The following is a 21929-nucleotide window of genomic DNA, read 5'->3' as shown; positions in this document are numbered from 1 at the left end:
ATGAAGTGGAACGACATTTATTGGATATTTCAAACTTTTTTAACAAATCAAAAACTGAAAAATTGGGCGTGCAAAATTATTCAGCCCCTTTACTTTCAGTGCAGCAAACTCTCTCCAGAAGTTCAGTGAGGATCTCTGAATGATCCAATGTTGACCTAAATGACTAATGATGATAAATACAATCCACCTGTGTGTAATCAAGTCTCCGTATAAATGCACCTGCACTGTGATAGTCTCAGACGTCCGTTAAAAGCGCAGAGAGCATCATGAAGAACAAGGAACACACCAGGCAGGTCCGAGATACTGTTGTGAAGAAGTTTAAAGCCTGATTTAGATACAAAAAGATTTCCCACGCTTTAAACATCCCAAGGAGCACTGTGCAAGCGATAATATTGAAATGGAAGGAGTATCAGACCACTGCAAATCTACCAAGACCTGGCCGTCCCTCTAAACTTTTAGCTCATGATCAGAGATGCAGCCAAGAGGCCCATGATCACTCTGGATGAACTGCAGAGATCTACAGCTGAGGTGGGAGACTCTGTCCATAGGACAACAATCAGTCGTATATTCCACAAATCTGGCCTTTATGGAAGAGTGGCAAGAAAGCCATTTCTTAAAGATATCCATAAAAAGTGTTGTTTAAAGTTTGCCACAAGCCACCTGGGAGACACACCAAACATGTGGAAGAAGGTGCTCTGGTCAGATGAAACCAAAATTGAACTTTTTGGCAACAATGCAAAACGTTATGTTTGGCGTAAAAGCAACACAGCTGAACACACCATCCCCACTGTCAAACATGGTGGTGGCAGCATCATGGTTTGGGCCTGCTTTTCTTCAGCAGGGACAGGGAAGATGGTTAAAATTGATGGGAAGATGGATGGAGCCAAATACAGGACCATTCTGGAAGAAAACCTGATGGAGTCTGCAAAAGACCTGAGACTGGGACGGAGATTTGTCTTCCAACAAGACAATGATCCAAAACATAAAGCAAAATCTACAATGGAATGGTTCAAAAATAAACATATCCAGGTGTTAGAATGGCCAAGTCAAAGTCCAGACCTGAATCCAATTGAGAATCTGTGGAAAGAACTGAAAACTGCTGTTCACAAATGCTCTCCATCCAACCTCACTGAGCTCGAGCTGTTTTGCAAGGAGGAATGGGAAAAAAATTCAGTCTCTCGATGTGCAAAACTGATAGACATACCCCAAGCGACTTACAGCTGTAATCGCAGCAAAAGGTGGCGCTACAAAGTATTAAGTTAAGGGGGCTGAATAATTTTGCACGCCCAATTTTTCAGTTTTTGATTTGTTAAAATTTGAAATATCCAATAAATGTCGTTCCAGTTCATGATTGTGTCCCACTTGTTGTTGATTCTTCACAAAAAAATACAGTTTTATATCTTTATGTTTGAAGCCTGAAATGTGGCAAAAGGTCGCAAAGTTCAAGGGGGCCGAATACTTTCGCAAGGCACTGTATATGTATATATGCACAGTACCAGGCAAACGTTTGGAAACACCTGCTCATTACAGGGTTTTTCTTTATTTCTACTATTTTCTACATTGTAGAATAGTGAAGACATTAAAACTATGAAATATTCACATATGGAATCATGTAGTAACCAAAAAAGTGTTGATCAAATCACAATCTTGGCCTTCTTTCAAACAGCTTCATGAGGTAGTCACCTAGAATGCATTTTCATTAACCGGTGTGCCTTTAAAAGATCATTTGTGGAATTTCTTTCCTTCTTAATGTGTTTGAGACAATCAGTTGTATTGTGACAAGGTAGGGGTGGTATACAGAAGATAGCCCTATTTGCTAAAATACCAAGTCCATATTATGGCAAGACCAGCTCAAATAAGCAAAGAGAAATGACAGTCCATCATTAGTTTAAGACATGAAGGTCAGTCAAAGCAGAAAATTTCAAGAACTTTGAAAGTTTCTTCAAGTGCAATCGCGAAAACCATTTAAGTGCTTGTCACGTGTGCTTCCTCTCCAGCCTCTAGGTCACCAGACTGCTCGTTAATGGTGCACACCTGTCATCATCGTTACACACATCAGCACATAATGACACTCACCTGGACTCCATCACCTCCTTGATTTCCTGCTCTATATATGTCACTCCCCTTGGTTCCTTCCACAGGCTTATTTTTTTTTTGTTTTATGTTTCTTGTCTGTGTGCTGTTAGTGTTTCTTGGTCCAAATGTGAGATTTTTGGGTCCTGAGTAGGTGAACGGATGCTCTCCGCATGTGTGGTTCCCAGCGTGAAGCATGGAGGAGGTATGATGGTGTGGGGATGCTTTGCTGGTGACACTGTCAGTGATTTATTTAGAATTCAAGGCACATTTAACTAGCTGGCTACCGCAGCATTCTGCAGCGATACGCCATCCCATCGGGTTTGCGCTTAGTGGGACTATCATTTGTTTTTCAACAGGACAATGACGACACACCTCCAGGCTGTGTAAGGGCTATTTGACCAAGAAGGACAGGGATAGAGTGCTGCATCAGATGACCTGGTCTCCACACTCACCCAACCTCAACCCAATTGAGATAGTTTAGGATGAGTTGGACAGAGTGAAGGAAAAGCAGTCAACAGGTGCTCAACATGTGTCAACTCCTGTTGGAAAAGCATTCCAGGTGAAGCTGGTTGAGAATGCCAAGAGTGTGCGAAGCTGAATAATCAAACATAAAATACATTTAGATTTGTTCAACACTTTTTTTTCGGTTACTACATGATTCCATGTGTTATTTCATAGTTTTGATGCCTTCACTATTACCCCTTGGCAGCGTAATTTGAAAGCACAGCATTGATTTTCACTGCTACTCAGACGATACACAACTTTACATTTGTGTCACCAGAGGATTTTAGTTCCATGGATACATTGATTAGAGTGTGTTAGTGATTTAAATACTTGGATGGCTCACAACTTCCTCCAGCTAAATCAAGACAAGACCGAGGTACTTATTGTTGGAGCCTAAGCACAGAGAGAGAATCTGGAAGCACATTTTAATTATTGGGGAATAAAGATAAAAAAACCTAGGTGTTATTGTAGCTTCTGAACTCAATTACCATTCACACATTAGGAATGTGACCAAAAATAGTTTTTTACCACCTGAGGAAAATTGCCAAGGTGTGGCCATTTCTCTCACAGGCTGATACTCATCAATGCTTTTATTACAAGCAGGCTTGACTACTGGGATGCACTCTGAAGGTCACATTACACCGGTTTTAAGGTCTCAGCACTGGCTGCCTGTCAGTTTTAGAATTAATTTAATGATTATTCTATTGGTTTTTAAATCAATCCACGATTGTGCTCCACAATACATGTCAGACATGCTTTTGAGTTATGTACCCAGTAGGTCCCTCAGATGCACTGGCCTTTTAACTATTCCAAAGCCTTGGACCAAAAGGCGTGAAGAGTCAGCCTGTAGTTATTATGCCCCCAGCGCGTGCACACAGGAGGTCCCGTGAAAGAAAACGGGCCCTCCTATAGAAATCAAATGCCCATCCTACTGATTCATTCTGCAGCAGCAGCTGGTATGTCATTTCTCACAGATACCTGCTGGTCTGAGTGCTGTATGTATCACTATTTTTGATACCTGTTAAATGTACCAATATCCATGCATAGTTACATATTTTCATAAGCTTGGGTCCCAAGAAAACACAGAATTTCTCTTTTGGGTCCCAGGCTGAAAAAGTTTAAGAACCCCTGCAATATATGGATGGTACAGCCATATTTGTCTGGAACACACCCGTGTCACGTCTACTCCTGCTTTCCTTCTCCAGCGTTCAACATCGGCGGTTTCACTGTCTCTGACAACCACACCTGGCACAATCGTTATGCGCACCATCATGAGAAAGACCTGAACTTCACCCACCCCCCCCCCCCCCCCCGAACCTGCTTCTCCACTCCCAGCATTTCCGTTACAATCCATTTATATCGTCATGACAAAGTATAGATTTCGTAGATGTGCTCAATCTAAACAGTGTACCAAATTATTAACCTCATTCTCTTTATTTCTGAATTTGACCCTCAAACGCCATTGTTTAGATTGACATAATTTAATAGGATCTCTGTGGTAGGCTAACAACTAATTTACATATAATGAATATATAACAGTCTTGGAACCTCTAACCCTGGCAATTCATTCTATTCTATGTAACAACCACTTTGACATCACCAGCCATGGCGATAGAACGTGTTTCATCTCTATGATAGCATCTCTATGATAGCATCTCTGTGATGGCATCTCTATGATGTCATCTCTATGATGGCATCTCTATGATGGCAGTCTCATAGAAAAACTCTATTCTTTGAGATGTAACGTTTAAACCGTCTATGTAATAACCATATATGGGATATATGATCTTGGTAAAATTTAAACAACATTTAAAATAAAATGTAAACAACATTTTAAAATGTTCTGGTCGCCTAACATCTAAATTATTATTAAGATAGGTGACGTCTATCACTGCTTTCTACAACAATATGCTACATTATCTTTCTTGACATTCTAAAGATACATTTAGTAAACATTTCCTGAAGGTGGTTTCCAACTGCAGTATATCCCTCCAAGGTAAACGACGATGAGAGCAGCAGGCGAGTCACCAGGTAGGCCAAACACAGCCATGAGTGCAGCCAAGACGCAACACTCAGATTCAGATAAACTTTATTATCCCACTAGCGGGAAATTAATTTGGTCATGTGCTTAAAAAGACGGTACAAACAAACATGAAAACACAGAAACGAAACAATATAATTCATTATGGCTACAGATTTACAGGGAAAGTGCAATATGCTGTATACTCAAGGAACCAACAGACTGTCTACTATACATCTGCTCTTGGAAAGAACTTATGGACCCCTCCATTCTCCCAGGTACCCAGACATGTTCTATAATGTTGAAACGGTCTGTAGCGGCATCTGACTGTCAAACTCAACCTTCCTGGTCCGGTGGGAACCCCACTTTGAATCCAGTTCATAAACGGTGATTTACATTTTTCATTTAATCACGCTTAGGAATCCAGATAAAGGAATCCACTTAGGAATCCAGATAAACATTTGTTTAGTGTTGGATAGGTAAAACAAACAGGTTGTGTAATAAATAAATCTATACTTTAAATGAATGAAGTAAAAGTTAATGAATGTTTCTTGCATGTAACTGAAGTCTGCAGGTAAACGAACGGCTCCACAATTGGAAATGTTAGGATTAGCCTGCTTGGACCCCGGAGGAGCAAGAGAGGGACATCAGAACAAGTCTAACTTCACCAGAACCACCATGGCTGAGGACACAGGGGGGAAGGTACCATGGTACATGACCCTACTACATGAGAAGGTTCATCATGTTATACAGATTGGTGTGGCCCAGTCTGAATATCTCCCTGTAGACACTGATTACCACAGCAGTGCTATAACTTTAACAGTGCCATCTATCCCTCTGTCCATGACCTTAACCACAGAATAAAAGTTGTATAACCACAGTATAAATACAGTATATATTTTGGGCTTCGACTTGCGCAGTGGAATAAGGCACTGCATCTCAGTGCTATAGAGGCGTCATTACAGACCCTGGTTTGATTCCAGGCTGTATCACAACCGGCTGTGATTGGGAGTGCCATAGGGCGGCACACAATTGGCCCAGCATCGTCCGGGTTAGGGTTTGGCCGGGGTAGGTTGTCATTGTAAACAAGAATTTGTTCTTAATGACTTGCCTAGTTAAATAAGTTAAAAATAAAAGTGCTATAACTATAACAGTGTCATCTATCCCTGACACTAACTACAGTATAAAAGTACTGTAACTTTAACAGTGTCATCTATCCATCTGCAATTGAACCCTCAAGGTTGACTAACATTTAAACTAAAGGAATATAAACAAAAAAGAACCAACAGAGATCTAGAATTAGAATGTTCAAACTAATACTGATACCAGAACCAACAGAGATCTAGAATTAGACTGTTCAAACTAAAACTGATACCAGAACCAACAGAGATCTAGAATTAGACTGTTCAAACTAAAACTGATACCAGAACCAGAGATCTAGAATTAGACTGTTCAAACTAAAACTGATACCAGAACCAACAGAGATCTAGAATTAGACTGTTCAAACTAAAACTGATACCAGAACCAACAGAGATCTAGAATTAGACTGTTCAAACTAAAACTGATACCAGAACCAACAGAGCACAACACACATCTAGAATTAAAATGAAACATAAATTAAATCCAAAATTGTACTGACTTTGGTCATCTCGCATATGTTTCTGTTTGTTTCTTTGTTTTGAAGGCCTTGAACGAAATCCTCATGCAATTCTCTTCCACTCAGTCTAAAATGGATTGAAAGATAGCCTGCTGTAAAATGTACACTAAAATTGGCATTAATTAAATTCTAATTAAATAAGAAAGAACAAATTAACAATTAGACAAGTTGAAGTGACAAATGATTTCTACATACAATTAACATTCTTCTCCTCCTTATGACGTTTTGAAAAGTTGTCGGGAACAGGACCAATGATAGAAGACATGAGGAATGAGGAAAAACTTCACCCTGTGTTTCTTTGTATTGAAGGTGGAGTTGATAGTGCGTCTGTAAGAGGAGGTCAGGAATCAGAGGGAGGTGGAGAAGGAGGTGCAGGAGAAGAGCCAGCAGATAGCCAGGCTAGAAGAGGACCTCCACAAGCTGAGAGAGGCCAGCCATGGGTGGGGTCCTGAACGAGGAGAGTTCCTAGCCCTGCTGGACAGAAAAGCAACTCACTCAGAGACAGAACACCAAACCATACAGCATGAGGTTAACCCTTAGTTAACATGGTCAGAGTTAGGAATTAATCATTTGTTAATGTTTGAAATGTATATGAAGGCTGCATGAAATGTTATAGTCTGGTATAAGACCTAAAACTGATCTAATCGTGCATGGTAGCCTTGTCTGTCTTGGAACATGGCCACAAACACAGCTCTTCAGAGTTACAGAGAATGCTGTGGACAGTGAGGAGGAAGACAACAGAGTATCACTTACTGAACAGATGAGCGAAGTGGAGAGAACCAACAAACCACTGATCCAGGAGTTAGAGGCCAGGAAGAATGTGATCTCCTCTGGTTTGTATGAACTTTGCACGTACACACTAGAAATGTCCTTGTTTTTGAAAGAAAAGCACTTTTTTTGTCCATTTAAAGCAACACCACATTGATCGGCAATACAGTGTAGACATTGTTAATGACTTGTGAGGTGTCTGTTTCTCAAACTAGACACTCTAATGTACTTGTCCTCTTGCTCAGTTGTGCACCGGGGCCTCCCACTCCTCTTTCTAATCTGGTTAGATACACTTTGCTCTGTTCTGTGAAGAGAGTAGTACACAGCGTTGTACGAGATCTTCAGTTTCTTGGCAATTTCTCACATGGAATAGTCTTCATTTCTCAGAACGAGATTAGACTGATGAGTTTCAGAAGAAAGTTATTTGTTTCTGGCCATTTTGAGCCTGTAATCGAACCTATAAATGCTGATGCTCCAGATACTCAACTAGTCTAAAGAAGGCCAGTTTTATTGCTTCTTTAATCAGAACGACAGTTTTCAGCTGTGCTAACATAATTGCAAAAGGGTTTTCTAATGATCAATTAGCCTTTTAAAATGATAAACTTGGATTAGCTAACACAATGTGCCATTGGAACACAGGAGTGAGGGTTGCTGATAATTGGCCTCTGTACGCCTATGTAGATATTCTATTCCAGCTACAATAGTGATCTACAACATTAACAACGTCTACATTCGGATCAATTTTATGTAATTTTAATGGACAAAAAATGTGCTTTTCTTTCAAAAACAAGGACATTTCTAAGTGACCCCAAACTTTTGAACGGTAGTGTATATAAACATGTACTGTATCAAGTAGCCTTAATTTAATCTGTGGGTGGATGAGCCCTCAATCCCAAATTGATCCCTAGCCCTTACTCTTATTTACTCTGAGAACTGAAAGGTTTGGATAGGTGTGAACAAACCTGTGAACTACAGCTGACACTTATATTATCCTAATCACTACTGTATTTGCATTTATTAAACAGGTTTAGAACCCTAAACTGGTTGGTTGAGACCCTAATCCCAAATTGACCCCTGTCCATTTATGTACTTGCAGAGATATGAGAGGATTGGATAGGTAGATAGATATTATTCCCATCAATACTGTATTTGTACTCTGCAGGTACAGTGAGTTCCTTGTGTAGAACTCTGTCCATAAAGGAGAGAGGGAGAGCTGATCACTGCTAAAGGCCAGCAGGATGAGTTGAGACAGCAGAAGAACCAGTTGGACCAGCTACAGGCCATGTCCAGGAAGGTAGTGAAGGACAGCTTGGTTCAGCTACAGGCCATGTCCAGGAAGATGGTGAAGAACAGGTTGGTTCAGCTACAGGCCATGTCCAGGAAGGTATGAACATGCTTTGAGTGGGTAGATTTGCATATTAGGCTATGTGTGGGACTATGGGTTCCACACAAGCTAAATCAAGGACACCTCAATAATTTAATGTGGCTTCTCTATGACCCACCTTTACTTTCAGTTCACCTGGTTATGTGATGGGAAAACCAATGAGGAACTCATGGTGATGCTGGAGGAGAAGAATGACACCCTGAGGCAGGTTGGGACACACCTTCCCTGTTACTTAATCAGATAACTTTGTTTACACGTGACACTTCCTCTTAAGGAGACAACCTGGCTCATGGTTAGGAAACCTAAATACTTGTGTGTCTTTATAATGTACACTAGAATATAATACAGCATATCTACTGTGTGTGGTTGGAAACTTGCTGTGTTTGTGACTGTTACAATAAGACAAAGTTGAAGTTGAAGTGAAACTTGAAAAAACACTCTTTCTAACCACAGAACAAAAATGTTCCAACCCCTACATTTCCAGTCTGAAACATGGTTACTCCTCTTTCTGCTTGAGTCAGGTTTTTGTGGTTCTTAGAGAGAAGCCTTGCAAAGTTTTTAATTTCACCAAAATACATCATGACTGATCGCTCTCCTCATTCATAGTCATCTGGAGTACAGACCAGGGTATGACTGACCTCACTCCTTATTCATAGTCATCCTTATCATGCTGTCACCGTAAGCAATGATCTAGTAACCAATGTGGTTACCAATGAAGTAGTTATAAAAAGAACAGAAAGGCCTGGACACTGTATATGCTCCTTAATTAATACCACCTTTAATGACAACAGTTCAATCCTTTTTATCTAGACTTTATTAGGCCAGCACCTACAGTACCAGTCCAAAGTTGGGACACACCTACTCATTCATGGGTTTTTCTTTATATTTACTATTTTCTACATTGGATGTCTTCACTATTATTGTACAAACTATGACACAACACATATGGAATCACATAGTAACCAAAAAAAGTGTTAAACAAATCCAAATATAGTTTATATTTGAGATTCTTCAAAGTAGGCACACTTTGCCTTGATGACAGCTTTGCACACTCTTGGCATTATCTCAACCAGCTTCCTGAGGTAGTCACCTGGAGTGTGCCTTGTTAAAAGTTAATTTGTGGAATTTATTTCCTTCTTAATGCGTTTGAGCCAATCAGTTGTGTTGTGACAAGGTATGGGTGGTATACAGATGATAGCCCTATTTGGTAAAGAACGGCAAGGTAAAAACAGCTCAAATAAGCAAAGAAAAACAGTCCATACGGAACATTTAGAATGGTTTTCTCGACTGCACTAGAAGAAACTTTCAGCGCTATGATGAAACTAGCTCTCATGAGGACCGACACAGGAAAGGAAGACCCAGAGTTACCTCTGCTGCAGAGGATAAGTGCATTAGAGTTACCAGCCTCAGAAATTGCAGGCCAAATAAATGCTTCACATAGTTTAACAGACACATCTTCATATCAACTGTTCAGAGGAGACTACGTGAATGAGGCCTTCATGGTCAAATTACTGCAAAAAAAACCACTAATAAAGGACACCAATAAGAAGAGACTTCTTTGGTTCAAGAAACACGAGCAATGGACATTAGACCGGTGGAAATCAGTCTTTTGGTCGGATGAGACCAAATCTGAAATGTTTTGTTCCAACCTCCGTGTCTTTGTGAGACTCAGAGTAGGTGAGCGGATGATCTCTGCATGTGTGGTTCCCACATGTGTGGTTTATTTAGAATTCAAGGTACACTTAACCAGTATGGCTACCACAACAATACACTCAGTGGGACTATCATTTGTTTTTTAACAGGACAATTCACCTCCAGGCTGTATACGGACTATTCGACCAAGGAGAGTGATGAAGTGCTGCATCAGATGACCTGGCCTCCACAATCACCTGACCTGAACCCAATTGAGATGGTTTGAGATGAGTTGGACCGCAGAGTGAAGGAAATGCAGCCAACAAGACTGTTGGAAACGCATTTGAGGTGAAGCTGGTTGAGAGAATGCCAAGAGTTTACAAAGCTGGCAAAGGGTCGCTACTTTGAAGAATCTAAAATACAATTAAATTTGGTTAACACATGATTCCATATGTGTCATTTCATAGTTTCGATGTCTTCACTATTATTCTACAATGTAGAAAATAGTCAAAATAAAGAAAAAAACATGACTAGGTGTGTCAACTTTTGACTGGTACTGTAAGTTTTGAAGGATGTGCGTATGACCACAAACATTTCTATAACAATCATGCAAGGCATTAATAGTAAGGCATACATAATGAAGGATTCATAAAGAGTTTATGTCATGTCTTCTAGCATAAGAGGCTGAGATTGAAGATCATCCAGGCGGTGTTCTCTTCTCCTGGAGCCAAACACCCCCAGACTGCCCCCTGAAGGACAGCTTGTTACATGTTTTTGAATGTTGAGCTTTAACCAAGCATGTACTTTGAGGGATTTGGGGCCATTTTGATGTGGACATGCATGTCATCCGCAAAACTGTGTAAGAGCATGTCATCTGACTACATGGCCAAGTGGAAGTAGGCAGAGGATGAACCGGGTGGGGGACACCACAGGGGACAGAGTGGACCTGCACTCTTCTACAATACTTATTCTGAATTTTAATGTGAGATGGCGTGGAAGCCGTTCAGGATAGTTCCTGAAATATTGTCTTTTCACCCTTCTGTGATCCATACAGTCTATAGTAAAGTTGTATCTGTTTGTTGATGTCCTCGTCTACTTCTATGAGCGTGATCTTGATTTTCTTGTAGTGTAAAGTTATCCATTTAACCATGTTTGATGTTCTTTAATTTCTGGGGAACCTTCCCCAAGTGAACGCTGCATCCTGCACCAGTATCCAGTAATATGTGTCTCAAGATATTATCAAGTCCCATTTGGAGTTCCATAGTCTGGGCTGACATAGATGTTGTGGTCCTGAAGTTATACACATTTGAATTTCCCCTGGGCAGAGCTGAGGGTTCTCAGCTACTGAATCTGTTACCTAGCAAGGTGAAGCTAATTTATACTCATCACATGCTCCTTTCCATTTTAGAACAGGCTGTAGGCAGAAGCTGATGTGTGACCACCCTTCCGAAGCATCTTACCAGTGGTGCCCACATGAAAAGCTAGCTATTCAGTGACCCAAGTGGGGACAGTTCAGGCTGATGAACTGAACATCCCCATGTGATCCCCATGTGATACAAAGACACAGTGGTCCTCTCCCAACAAGTGTCTAGAAGTAATTCTAATTACTGGAGGTTGTGTTTAATTTCTTTACACTACAATTGAATGTGCTGTAGAATCCTGTTTTTAAATCAACCAGATTCTACAATACCACATTTAACATGTAGTGTTAAGATACACTATAGATGGCTGGACCAGCCAGCCAGTGGAACACAGATTACAGAATGCAGAGTCACTGGCTGTGACGGGGGCTCGAATCTGGGGAGAGAAGTCATTTGTAATTTATCAGTAATTCATTTACATCCTGGACAATGTTTTGTAGTACAATAGCTTGTCCTATATTCTTGTATCATATCATTGGTCTTAGCATTGATGAAGTTATATACCATATACATTTACTTATGAATATGTTTGAAATTCTTTTAACTCCAACTACTCTGTGCACATATTTAGAAAACCTTGAAGGTGTGCCTTACCGTTTCCCCCAGGCAGCATTGATATTTCCTGATCTGGGGATGCCTATCAGATAGAAACAGTAATTAGTAAAACACATTGGGCCAGTTTCCCAGACAGAGATTACTCTCAGTCCTGGACTAAGAAGCACATTCAATAAAGATTTTCCATTTTAAAGTGCTTTTTATTCCAAAACTAGGTGTAATCTCTGTCTGGGAAACTGGCTCAATAAATTCAAGTTTCACAGAAGAAAGCACAAAGTAGTACAATGTGATGAAAGATATTCATAGATTTCCAAACATACCTGTGTAGGTATTTGATGGGCTGTAAAAAAGACAGATGTTCACTATTGTAATAAACATACCATGTAACCATGACGATAACAAATATATATATATATATATATATATTATATGAGAACATGTAGCATTCACAGAGTAAACTGAATATCACAGGCAATGAAAGCCTAGTGGTTAGAGAGTTGGACTAGTAACCGGAAGGTTGCAAGTTCAAACCCGAGCTGACCAGGTACAAATCTGTCGTTCTGCCCCTGAACAGGCAGTTAACCCACTGTTCTTAGGCCATCATTGAAAATAATAATTTGTTCTTAACAGACTTGCCTAGTTAAATAAAGGTTAAAAAAAACAATGAATGGTACAAATACAATTCCAGTCATCTTACCTATGTTTTGTCTTGTTCTCACCATTTTTCTTCTTCTCATAAATAAACAAACACCAGCTATGGTCAGAAAAAATAGAACACCTATCAGAACACCAGCTATGATTTCAACTGTGGGAAGTGAGGATACTCCACATTCTGAATCCGAAAAAGGAGTTCCTGGTTTAATTTCCAAGAATTCACATCTGTTAAAGACAAAACAGAGGTATGTTTTTTAAAGTTTCTATTTGAGTATATTAATGTATTTATATCTTCAGGGGAATAACCTTTTGAACTAACTAATACATGTCCACACTTACTCTGTATGTGGTTGACAAGATGTTAATGATCCATCTGAATGAGTTTTATCAGGGCAGATAGCACACACAGTATCTGTAGATGTTGTTCCTGCAGAAATACATGTTGAAATATGAATGAAAATCGCATTTGTTCCCCCCTTTATTTTTAATTCCATAAACTGTAATGATTGTTCACACTGAAGATAACAACTTGACTCAATTGAATTATGACAACACAATTAGTGTAATGAGTGAGACAGAAGACCAACCTGTGTGACTGATGTATTGACCAGGTTCACAGCCGCTGTGTCTCTGGGCTGCTCTACAACCATCCTTAGTTGGGTCTAGACAGTAGAACCCCTCCAGTGTCCCACAGACAGTGTCTGATGAAGGTGTACATGGCTGCTTTACCTTCAAACCCAAACCTAGAGAGAAAACATGGCATCTATTATCTGATGTAGATGACAACTGACATATCCTCATAGCATAACAACACAGACTAACATATCAGTGTTTGTGTCTGGGTTTTGGTACAGACACACAGCACCACTCTTACCTGGATCACAGTTGGTACACACTTTGCATTTTATGAGACCATTGGGCTCATCAAGGAAAGTAGAATCAACACAGGGCACACAGCTGGTACTGGTGAATTCAGTACAATGCCTATGTACACGATTTCCTGGGGAAAAGAGAATCACAATGTCATGTTTTTCTGTTAGTGTTGATGATGTATTGACGTCTGGTGAATCATATGATGTAAAGAGAGGGTCCTTACCTGGTGAACACATGGGACAACATTCATCCCTTATTCTGTACTCAGCTCTACCACATGCAATACAGGATCCAATGCTTTCAAGCACCAATATAATAGGTATCTGGAAGTAGAGAAAGAAGTACATTATTCACTCAAATTGAAACTGATGTGTATTCATAAAACTTACAGAACAAGTTAATTTTCCTAACTAAAATATTCACTATTCAAATATGTAATTATATAGAACTATTTTTTAAACTGGCTTTTGTAAATGTGGTGTCGTACTGTGAATTGAGCACACTGTTTGGTGCCAGGAATTTCTGTTGCGTGAAAAGAGCCTCGTACAAACCATCCTGATCTCATGAGTTTACATTCTGTTTCACGGCGTACAAGGCTAGTAAAAAGACTCAAAGCCACAAAATGTGCAAGTCAGAAATGTTTCTCTTACAGTCCATATCAGGCTTTCAAACTGTGCCATGGTTCCTCATTCTTCCCCAACTCACTGGAAAGACCCACGTACCAGATTTGTGACGTGTTTAGGAGTTTTGAAGTATTGAGATGAACACACCTGTTGACTTAATGTATTTTAGTACATGCACTGTATAGTAAGAATAGCTCTTATATTCTGCTTAAATATTGCATACACTGCGCAGTTAATAAATATAATAATGTACGTTGGCTGGCTACCCCTGAGTTATTCACATTGATGGTGGTGACTAAAAGTTTACTGAATCATAATAAAAAATTACCTTTATTTTTGTAAATGATGATCTTGCCGAATTAAATAACAGAAAAAAGTTTAATAAGCTCGTCTGAGAAGTGTGAAACAGAAATTGGAAAATTATTATTAGAGAATGCTTTGTATATTGTATATTATTTGAGAATAGCCTTGTAGATTGAGTAAAGTCCATTCTACCAAAGACAGCACAGTATGAACAGACAAACTGATTCACCAATAGAAATCCTCGATCACAATTGTAGGCGATGTCATGGCTACTTTGGCTTGCCAAACTCATGCGTAGAAACACGTCATCGGGTGTAACGGTCGTAGAGCTGAACTGCGCATGTGCAAAATATCAACTCAAAGGCCCTCTTTCGATATAGAATTGTTTTTGACAAATGAAAACGTGTGAATTTGTCACTTTTCACGAGGTTGAAGTAATAACATGTTCAACTACTTAAGGCATTGGCTCCAATCTAGGTTGTGCCTTTTAGATTGAGAAAATGTCCAACTAATGCGGAATTTTTCAAAACCGGTATTTATAAACCGTTAATATGTACAAAATGGACCATAAAACCTGCGTGTGACAGTTTTAAAACAAAAATTGTAATTTATAAAATCTGAACTTGACATGAAAATGTGCTCACCTTCCCACAAACTTTAGACCATGCAAAGTTTCTAGTTGGTGAAGTATAGCATTGAAAATAGGCAAGCAGACTAGTATTGTGTGCAAATGGGGGGGATATGATGGACAGGTTTATTCATAACAATAAGGTTAATAACAAAATGCAATCATTTGCCATTAGTTAGAAGAGAATCTATTTAGTTAATCTTTTCATTTTAAAATAATTACATAGGCATCTATTTCCTAGTCAATTATTTATAAAATGTTGTTTTGAGGATCTATTCTCTCCACCCCTTTCATCTGCACTGATGGGTCAATATTTGACAGTTAATATGGTTGCTGAAATCATCATCAGGTAGATTTTTGTGTTTGCTTTTCATGTATTGTGTAATTGTTATTGATTGATGTTCATGCAGGGCTCATCTGCAAAAGAGACCATTGTCTCAGCATGACTCCCTGCTTAAATAAATACAGTGTTGATGGCCTTTAACTCCACCCATTATTCACCACAAATAAACTCACTCTATTCCCCCATTATTCACCACAAATAAACTCACTGTATATGGAATACATACTGGCTTTTAGAGCAACAACTATTCTATGTGCCGCAGTGAAAGTGTGCATGTTTTGGGGTCAGTTGTTTTTACATACACACGGTTTATAAATGAGGCCCCTGGTCTGTTTGGTGTGTTTCGCAACCATTCTACCACCACACCAGGGCAAAGTCTGTCTGGGCTGCTGACTGGCAATCATGTGATGTTGTGTTCCTTATATTATTTTGTCGGTTTATTCAGTTGCAATCAAACAAGAAAGAATTCATGAATAATGACAAGGCCATAGCGTTTAATATTTCAAGAACTGTGACAATTCGTGTGAGTTTTAGCAGCGCACTTTTAAAATCAGAAGAGTTACGGGAGATGCAGAGGTAGAAGAAACAGTATGTTGAAAACGAAAGCGAGAAAACAGCATAGCGTAGGCCTGCCTATTCGTTGTAGTAAAATTACACAATCATTCATCAATATGAAAATACACTATTCTTAATGTTATGCTACAACGCGGAACATGTAAAGTAGGTTATTTCTACGTAAATACGTCATATTTATATTACCACAGTCTCGAAGTAGATTCCTCAGGATGTCCAAGATGGCGTCGCTGAGGGCGTGTTCTCTCGCTTGTCAAAGCAACATTGAGGGTTAAGTGGTTTTAACAGTCTTTCATTGGCTATCACTGTTGAAAGAAACTAACTACAACTTGTTTTAGCGGCATAGGATAAGTTTAGATTTCGTTTTTGTCAAGTTGAATTGGAAGAACACGACAGAAAGACAATAATAAACGGAATATCCAAGCCTCACAGAAGACGGCAGACATGCTAGCTGGCCACGACGAGAACCAAAGCAGCATGGATACACAAGATGCTGCGAGCTCAAGCAAGAGAAAGAACAAAACAGACCAGGACGAAAGTCCTGCGACCTTTTTACCTCAGACTCCAATTAAAAATCCACCGGTGAAAAAAGTAAGACATTTCCATGTCTGAACTTTTCTCTGCAATCCAATCCAGATCGATCAGTTGTCAGAAACTGTCAGTCAGCTTCACAAAATTGTGAGCGAAAACGAGGAAAATATAACGTTCCTAGAGAATGAGTTTTAGAAACTGCAACCCCCAAATAATGACCTGTGAGAATGTAGCTGAACTTCAAAGGTACTTTCGCAGGTGGAATCTGAAAATCCAAGGTGTAAAAGAGGTAGAGGAATATTAGGGAAGCAGTCATTAATATCCTGGGAAAGGTGACTCCGTGCATCAAAGACAAGCTAAGAGACGTGATCGACTTGGGAAACGAAGATATGATGGACCACCTCGCAATATCATTTTGCGCTTAACTATGCGCCATTACAGGGACATAATCTGGAAAATGACCAAGGGGAACACGTTTCTGGACGAGAAGAAGCTCCGCATCAAAGAGGCTCTGATACCGCAGGATAAGGCTGCCAGGGAGAAAGTGTGGCCGCTTATACAGAAGGCAAGGCACGACAAGAGGAAAAGAAGGCTGGGTTCAAGGGCCCACACGCGTTTATCGAAAAAAATAATGATTACTGGGTAACTCTGACATTAACCGAACTGGAACTGTGAGTACATTTACTCATGGTAGTACGGCATGAACTAAATTAACCTATGAACACTTGCCAAAAAAAGAAAAGGAAATTAACATATTTTTGCTGTTAACCACCGCTACCTCAGCTGTGCGTAATTTTCCGTCGGAGTAATCCCTCTCAAGGTTCACTGTTTTATTGTTCACATTACCACTTATTTTATCTAATTTGTTCTTTCTTTTTTTAAATGCAGGAGGTAGTTTTCAACTCACTCAATATCCTTGGTCTGAATGCTAGGGGTTTGAGAGATCTTACAAAAAGGAAAGCCTTATTTTTATATTGTAAACGCAGGAAACTCATTTCGGGTGAAAGTGATTTGAAATTTTGGAAATCACAATGGGGAGATATGGTCTATTTCAGTCATGGATCAAATCATTCTGGTGTTTTGACACTGACACATTCACAAATTTAAAGGTGACATTCTAGAATCCACATCTTCACAGGATGGGAGATGGGTCATAGTAACTGTTAAACTTGACAATTTTATTTTCATCATCTGTAATGTATATGGACATGACTCACATGCTCCTAATAAGACCCTTTTTACCCAATTTACCAGAAAAGTACAGGATTTATGCAACAAATACTCAGAGGCGTTTCTAATTATTTCAAGGGATTTTAATTAAACACCTGATGCATCTGTTGATCGTTTTCCTCCTAGAACGAGTCAAAGCCTTCAAAATAGCAATATCATCACTACATTATGCAAGGATCTCTGTTGATGATGCCTGGCATTATTTCAATCCGGATACAAAGGGTTATACCTGGACCAACCAAACTATGTCACGTAAATCTAGAATAGATTATTCCTAATTTCTCCCATTTTGTTATAGATGTAGATCATCAGTTGACTCCCTTTTCTGATCACTTGATTTCCCTGAACTTGCAAGCTATTAAAAAAAAATCTAAAAAAGGTACTGGAGGATATTGGAGATTAAACACACTTAAAGATCCTACTCTCGTTGGAAACATCAAATTGTTTTGCAAGTAAAGTCTTGGGTCATGGAAGTATTTGGCAATTTTTCAAATATAAAGTCAGAGTTGTTGCCATTAAACGTGCCAAAGAGCTGATGCACTTAAATAACCTTAGAGAAAAGGAGTTGATGAGCAAGCTTGACAGATTACCTTTCTTTAGAAAACTCAAGTTGGAGAGTCTGTATTTAAGTTTTTACAACTAGAACAACTTTACACAGACCTGGCAACGGATGCCTTTGTAAAGTCAAGAGCAAAATGGATTGAAGAGTGGGAAAGAAACACTAGTGACTTTTTTTGCACTTGAAAAGAGAAACTACAAAAAAAATCTATAACTGCACTCAAAATGAATGTTTTATGCAAAGATCCCATTACAATAACATTCGTAAAATTATTTTTGTGAAACCTTTACAACTCACAATTTCAGGAAGGTGGTTGGGAAAGCTACATCTGCCACATTCAGAATTAATGTCCCTGTAATTGAGGATGATTTCCACTCAGTTTGCGATTCACCTGTGTCAATGAAAAAAGGGAAATCACCTGGCCCGGATGACCTGTCAGTTGAATTCTGTAGACAGTTTGAGTTACTAGAAGACACTATTTTTAACATGTTTCAAGATTGCATTAAAATGGTGAAATGGTCTCCACTATGAAACAGGGCCTTATTTCATTGATTCCGAAGCCTGATAAAGACCCTTCTCTCATTGACAATTGGAGACCAATTACTTTATTAAATGTTGATTGCTCTGCTTTATTTGAAAAGATTAAAGGAATAGATACCATTATAAATGAGACTCGAACAGGATTTATGAAGGGCCGTGACATGAACTCTAACATTCGTTTAGTCTTGGACCTAATAGATTATTAAGATGCAATGGACTCAGATGCATTTGTCTTATTTTTGGACTTCTGTAAAGCCTTTGACACAATTGAAGATGAATCTCTCTTTAGGTCACTTAAACTTTTTGGATTCTGTGAAAATTATATCGAAGTCATTCGCATGTTTTTTCAAAGATATAAAATAGTTCTGTGTTAAACCTTAATACTGCCAAAAGATTCAGTATCAACAGAAGTGTACGACAGGGATGCCCAATTTCGCCATTTATTGTCATTTTGGTTGTTGAACTTCTATCTCTAGATATTCTGAATAATGCAAATCTGTACGGCTTAACCATTTAACAAAGAAATCAAAATTTCCCAACTGGCTGATGATACTACTCTTTTTTTAAGAGACAAAGACCAGGTCGCACATTTTCTATTGCATCAGGATTAAAACTGAATGTCTCTAAAATGTGAAATCTTACCTTTATTTGACTCTGATAAAGAAAGAAAATATATTCCTGTAAAGGACTGTGTTAAATATTTAGGGATCTGTCAAAACACCACGTAGTCAGACATTTGAATTTCTCCTAAAATTAAGAATATATTTAATAATTGGCTACAAAGAGATCTTTCTATACTTGGGAGAGTACTTCTGTCCAAGGCAGAAGGGCTGTCTCGTTTTGTGTACCCCTCATTGTCTTTATTTGTAAATCCTTCTACTTGTAAAGAGATCAAAAAGACCTTTCTTGACTTCATCTGGAAAAATAAGTCAAACTAAAAACCGTCAGTCCTCTAATAAAAGAGCTGAAGGAGGTCTGGAAGTGTTGGATTTTGACATAACACTATCAAGATTAACTGGTTGAAAATATGTTTTTATCAATACTGACTCAATATGGTATTTCATTCCAAATAATGTGTTTAATAAGTTGGGTGGTCTTCAATTTTTACTGAAACGTAATTATATTCCTGAAAGATCACCCGCTAAATTGGCTAGGTTTCACCAACAAGCTTTAATGGCCTGAAATGTTTCCTGCACAATTTTTCCCCACAAAGCCCTTTTGTGGAATAATTCAGACATAACTGTAAGGAATACGTCATTGTTCTACCCCAGCTGGCATGAGAGGAATAACGACTTTGTTCTTGATGTTTGACAACAGGGGTAATTTTCTTACATATGAACAATTTATAACATTGAAACAGTTTCCAATACCTTTCAGAGTTTATTTATGTGATCAAAGCCGTTCGTTACCAGTGGTCTAACTACACTAATGAAAACTCATCTTAGCTTTGGTAATGATCACACAGTTTATCCAGAACTCAGATTGGCGTGGGCTTACTTGAGATCTTGTTGTAATAAATATATAAGACAAATTCTCCATTCACAAAACCAAGTTACACAGAGAGGAATATTTCTGGAACATGTTTATTCCTGACATTGTCTGGAAAAAAACCCATGGTTAAGGCCTTACAAATAGTGTATACCAAACAAATGTAAGGAAGTGCACTTTAATTTGACATAGAATTACATGGATATATTTTGTGTTATCCAAATGTGGCTATTGATGGATGATATCTGCGTTTTCTGTGAAAAAGGTGAGAATCTGTCTCACTTGTTCTTTGAATGTAAATTTGTGTCAGAATTTTGGGAAAACCTTGCAGAACACTTTACCATTATGAACACTACCCATGTTTTTGACATGAAGGATAGAATAATGTTACTATTGCAATGATAACAAGACCATTGAAATGATTGTTTTTTAAAATGTATTCTTGTTGCCAAATACTATACACAAATTCCAAAATTACACATTTGATTGAATGTAACTTATTAAAACATTAACCCTAGTGAATAACAAGAATAACATTTATGCACTAGAATTGTTTATATTTTATTATGTCATTGATTTGTTGTATGTTTCAGTATTTTTTTGTTAATACCTGTGTTCTGTTTTGTATGATGTAGCAATCAATGTAAGTTGTTGATCTGTTATGATTTTTTTTTTTTTTAAGTTGATTCCTCAAGCTTCGTAACGAGTAAGCTACATCAGCGTCATTTCCGGTCACAACTTGTAGACTTCTTTACGTGCTGTGTGGTTTGTTGCCTGCCGGTTTTTACTTTTTAATGACTCTTTTATATTTCCCCCCTCGCTCGACTTTTTTCACCCCGGACATGTTTCTACACGACCTCCACCAGCCGAAGCTATGTCGTAACATTATGCCTTCTAATTGCAGTCGCTGTACTCTTAATATACAGGATAACGATCACCTTATGGCGGGGATAGCCGTGCTGCATGCCCAGCTTCAGATGCAATCATTAGGCAAGAGTAATTTACGTGTAGGAAAGGATTAAACCGTGTCTGTCACCAATAAGTACAGAGAGTACTGGGAGGAAATGCTCAACCGGTGTCGCTCATTCAGCCGACAAACTTTAAACCGGTTCTCCCCATTAAGCAACTAGTCCGAGTCTTCTCTGGTCTCTCCTCCACTCGTTACGGGGTCTGAGATACCAAAGCCTCCCGCCATTAGCTCTGACAAATTGAAAACCCTAGTCACTGGTGACTCCATTACCCGTAGTGTTAGACTTTAAAATAATCATCCAGTGATCATACATTGTTTACAAGGGGGCTACCGACGTCCAGGCTAATCTGAAGATGGTGCTGGCTAAAGCTAAAATTGGCGAGTATAGGGATATTGTTATCCACGTCGGCACCAACGATGTTAGGATGAAACAGTCAGAGGTCACCAAGCGCAACATAGCTTCAGCGTGTAAATCGTCTAGAAAGATGTCGGCATCGCGTAATTGTCTCTGGCCCCATCTGTTAGGGGGAGTGATGAGCTCTACAGCAGTCTCGACTCAATCGCTGGTTAAAGCGTTTTCTGCCCCTCCCAAAATAT

The 21929-nt window shown here is 38.9% G+C and overlaps 1 protein-coding gene across 3 annotated transcripts in view; it reads right to left on the bottom strand.

The window, feature by feature from the left end:
- The window catches only part of LOC110532762 (tumor necrosis factor receptor superfamily member 14), a 32384-nt gene extending 15223 nt beyond the window's left edge, over positions 1 to 17161 (bottom strand). Inside the window, exons 1-10 of one of the 3 annotated variants that reach the window (XM_036988844.1) lie at positions 16201 to 17159; positions 14195 to 14314; positions 13768 to 13867; positions 13546 to 13671; positions 13259 to 13414; positions 13011 to 13098; positions 12715 to 12896; positions 12338 to 12357; positions 12057 to 12099; positions 11798 to 11838 (exon numbers count right to left, since the gene is read on the bottom strand). In XM_036988844.1, coding sequence (XP_036844739.1) covers positions 11813 to 11838; positions 12057 to 12099; positions 12338 to 12357; positions 12715 to 12896; positions 13011 to 13098; positions 13259 to 13414; positions 13546 to 13671; positions 13768 to 13867; positions 14195 to 14224 — 771 coding nt within the window. In that variant the 5' untranslated portion in view covers positions 14225 to 14314; positions 16201 to 17159 and the 3' untranslated portion in view covers positions 11798 to 11812. Of the gene's footprint in view, positions 1 to 11797; positions 11839 to 12056; positions 12100 to 12337; positions 12358 to 12714; positions 12897 to 13010; positions 13099 to 13258; positions 13415 to 13545; positions 13672 to 13767; positions 13868 to 14194; positions 14315 to 16200 lie in introns of those variants that run through there. The other 2 variants (XM_036988843.1, XM_036988845.1) reach the window with 2 other exon arrangements.
- Between the last annotated feature and the right edge of the window lie 4768 nt (positions 17162 to 21929).

This window comes from Oncorhynchus mykiss, chromosome 9, assembly GCF_013265735.2.
Source record: "Oncorhynchus mykiss isolate Arlee chromosome 9, USDA_OmykA_1.1, whole genome shotgun sequence".
Classification (NCBI taxonomy): Eukaryota; Metazoa; Chordata; class Actinopteri; order Salmoniformes; family Salmonidae; genus Oncorhynchus; species Oncorhynchus mykiss.
The sequence above is the reverse complement of the archived record's forward strand: the minus strand, read 5'-3'. Positions and strand labels throughout refer to the sequence as shown.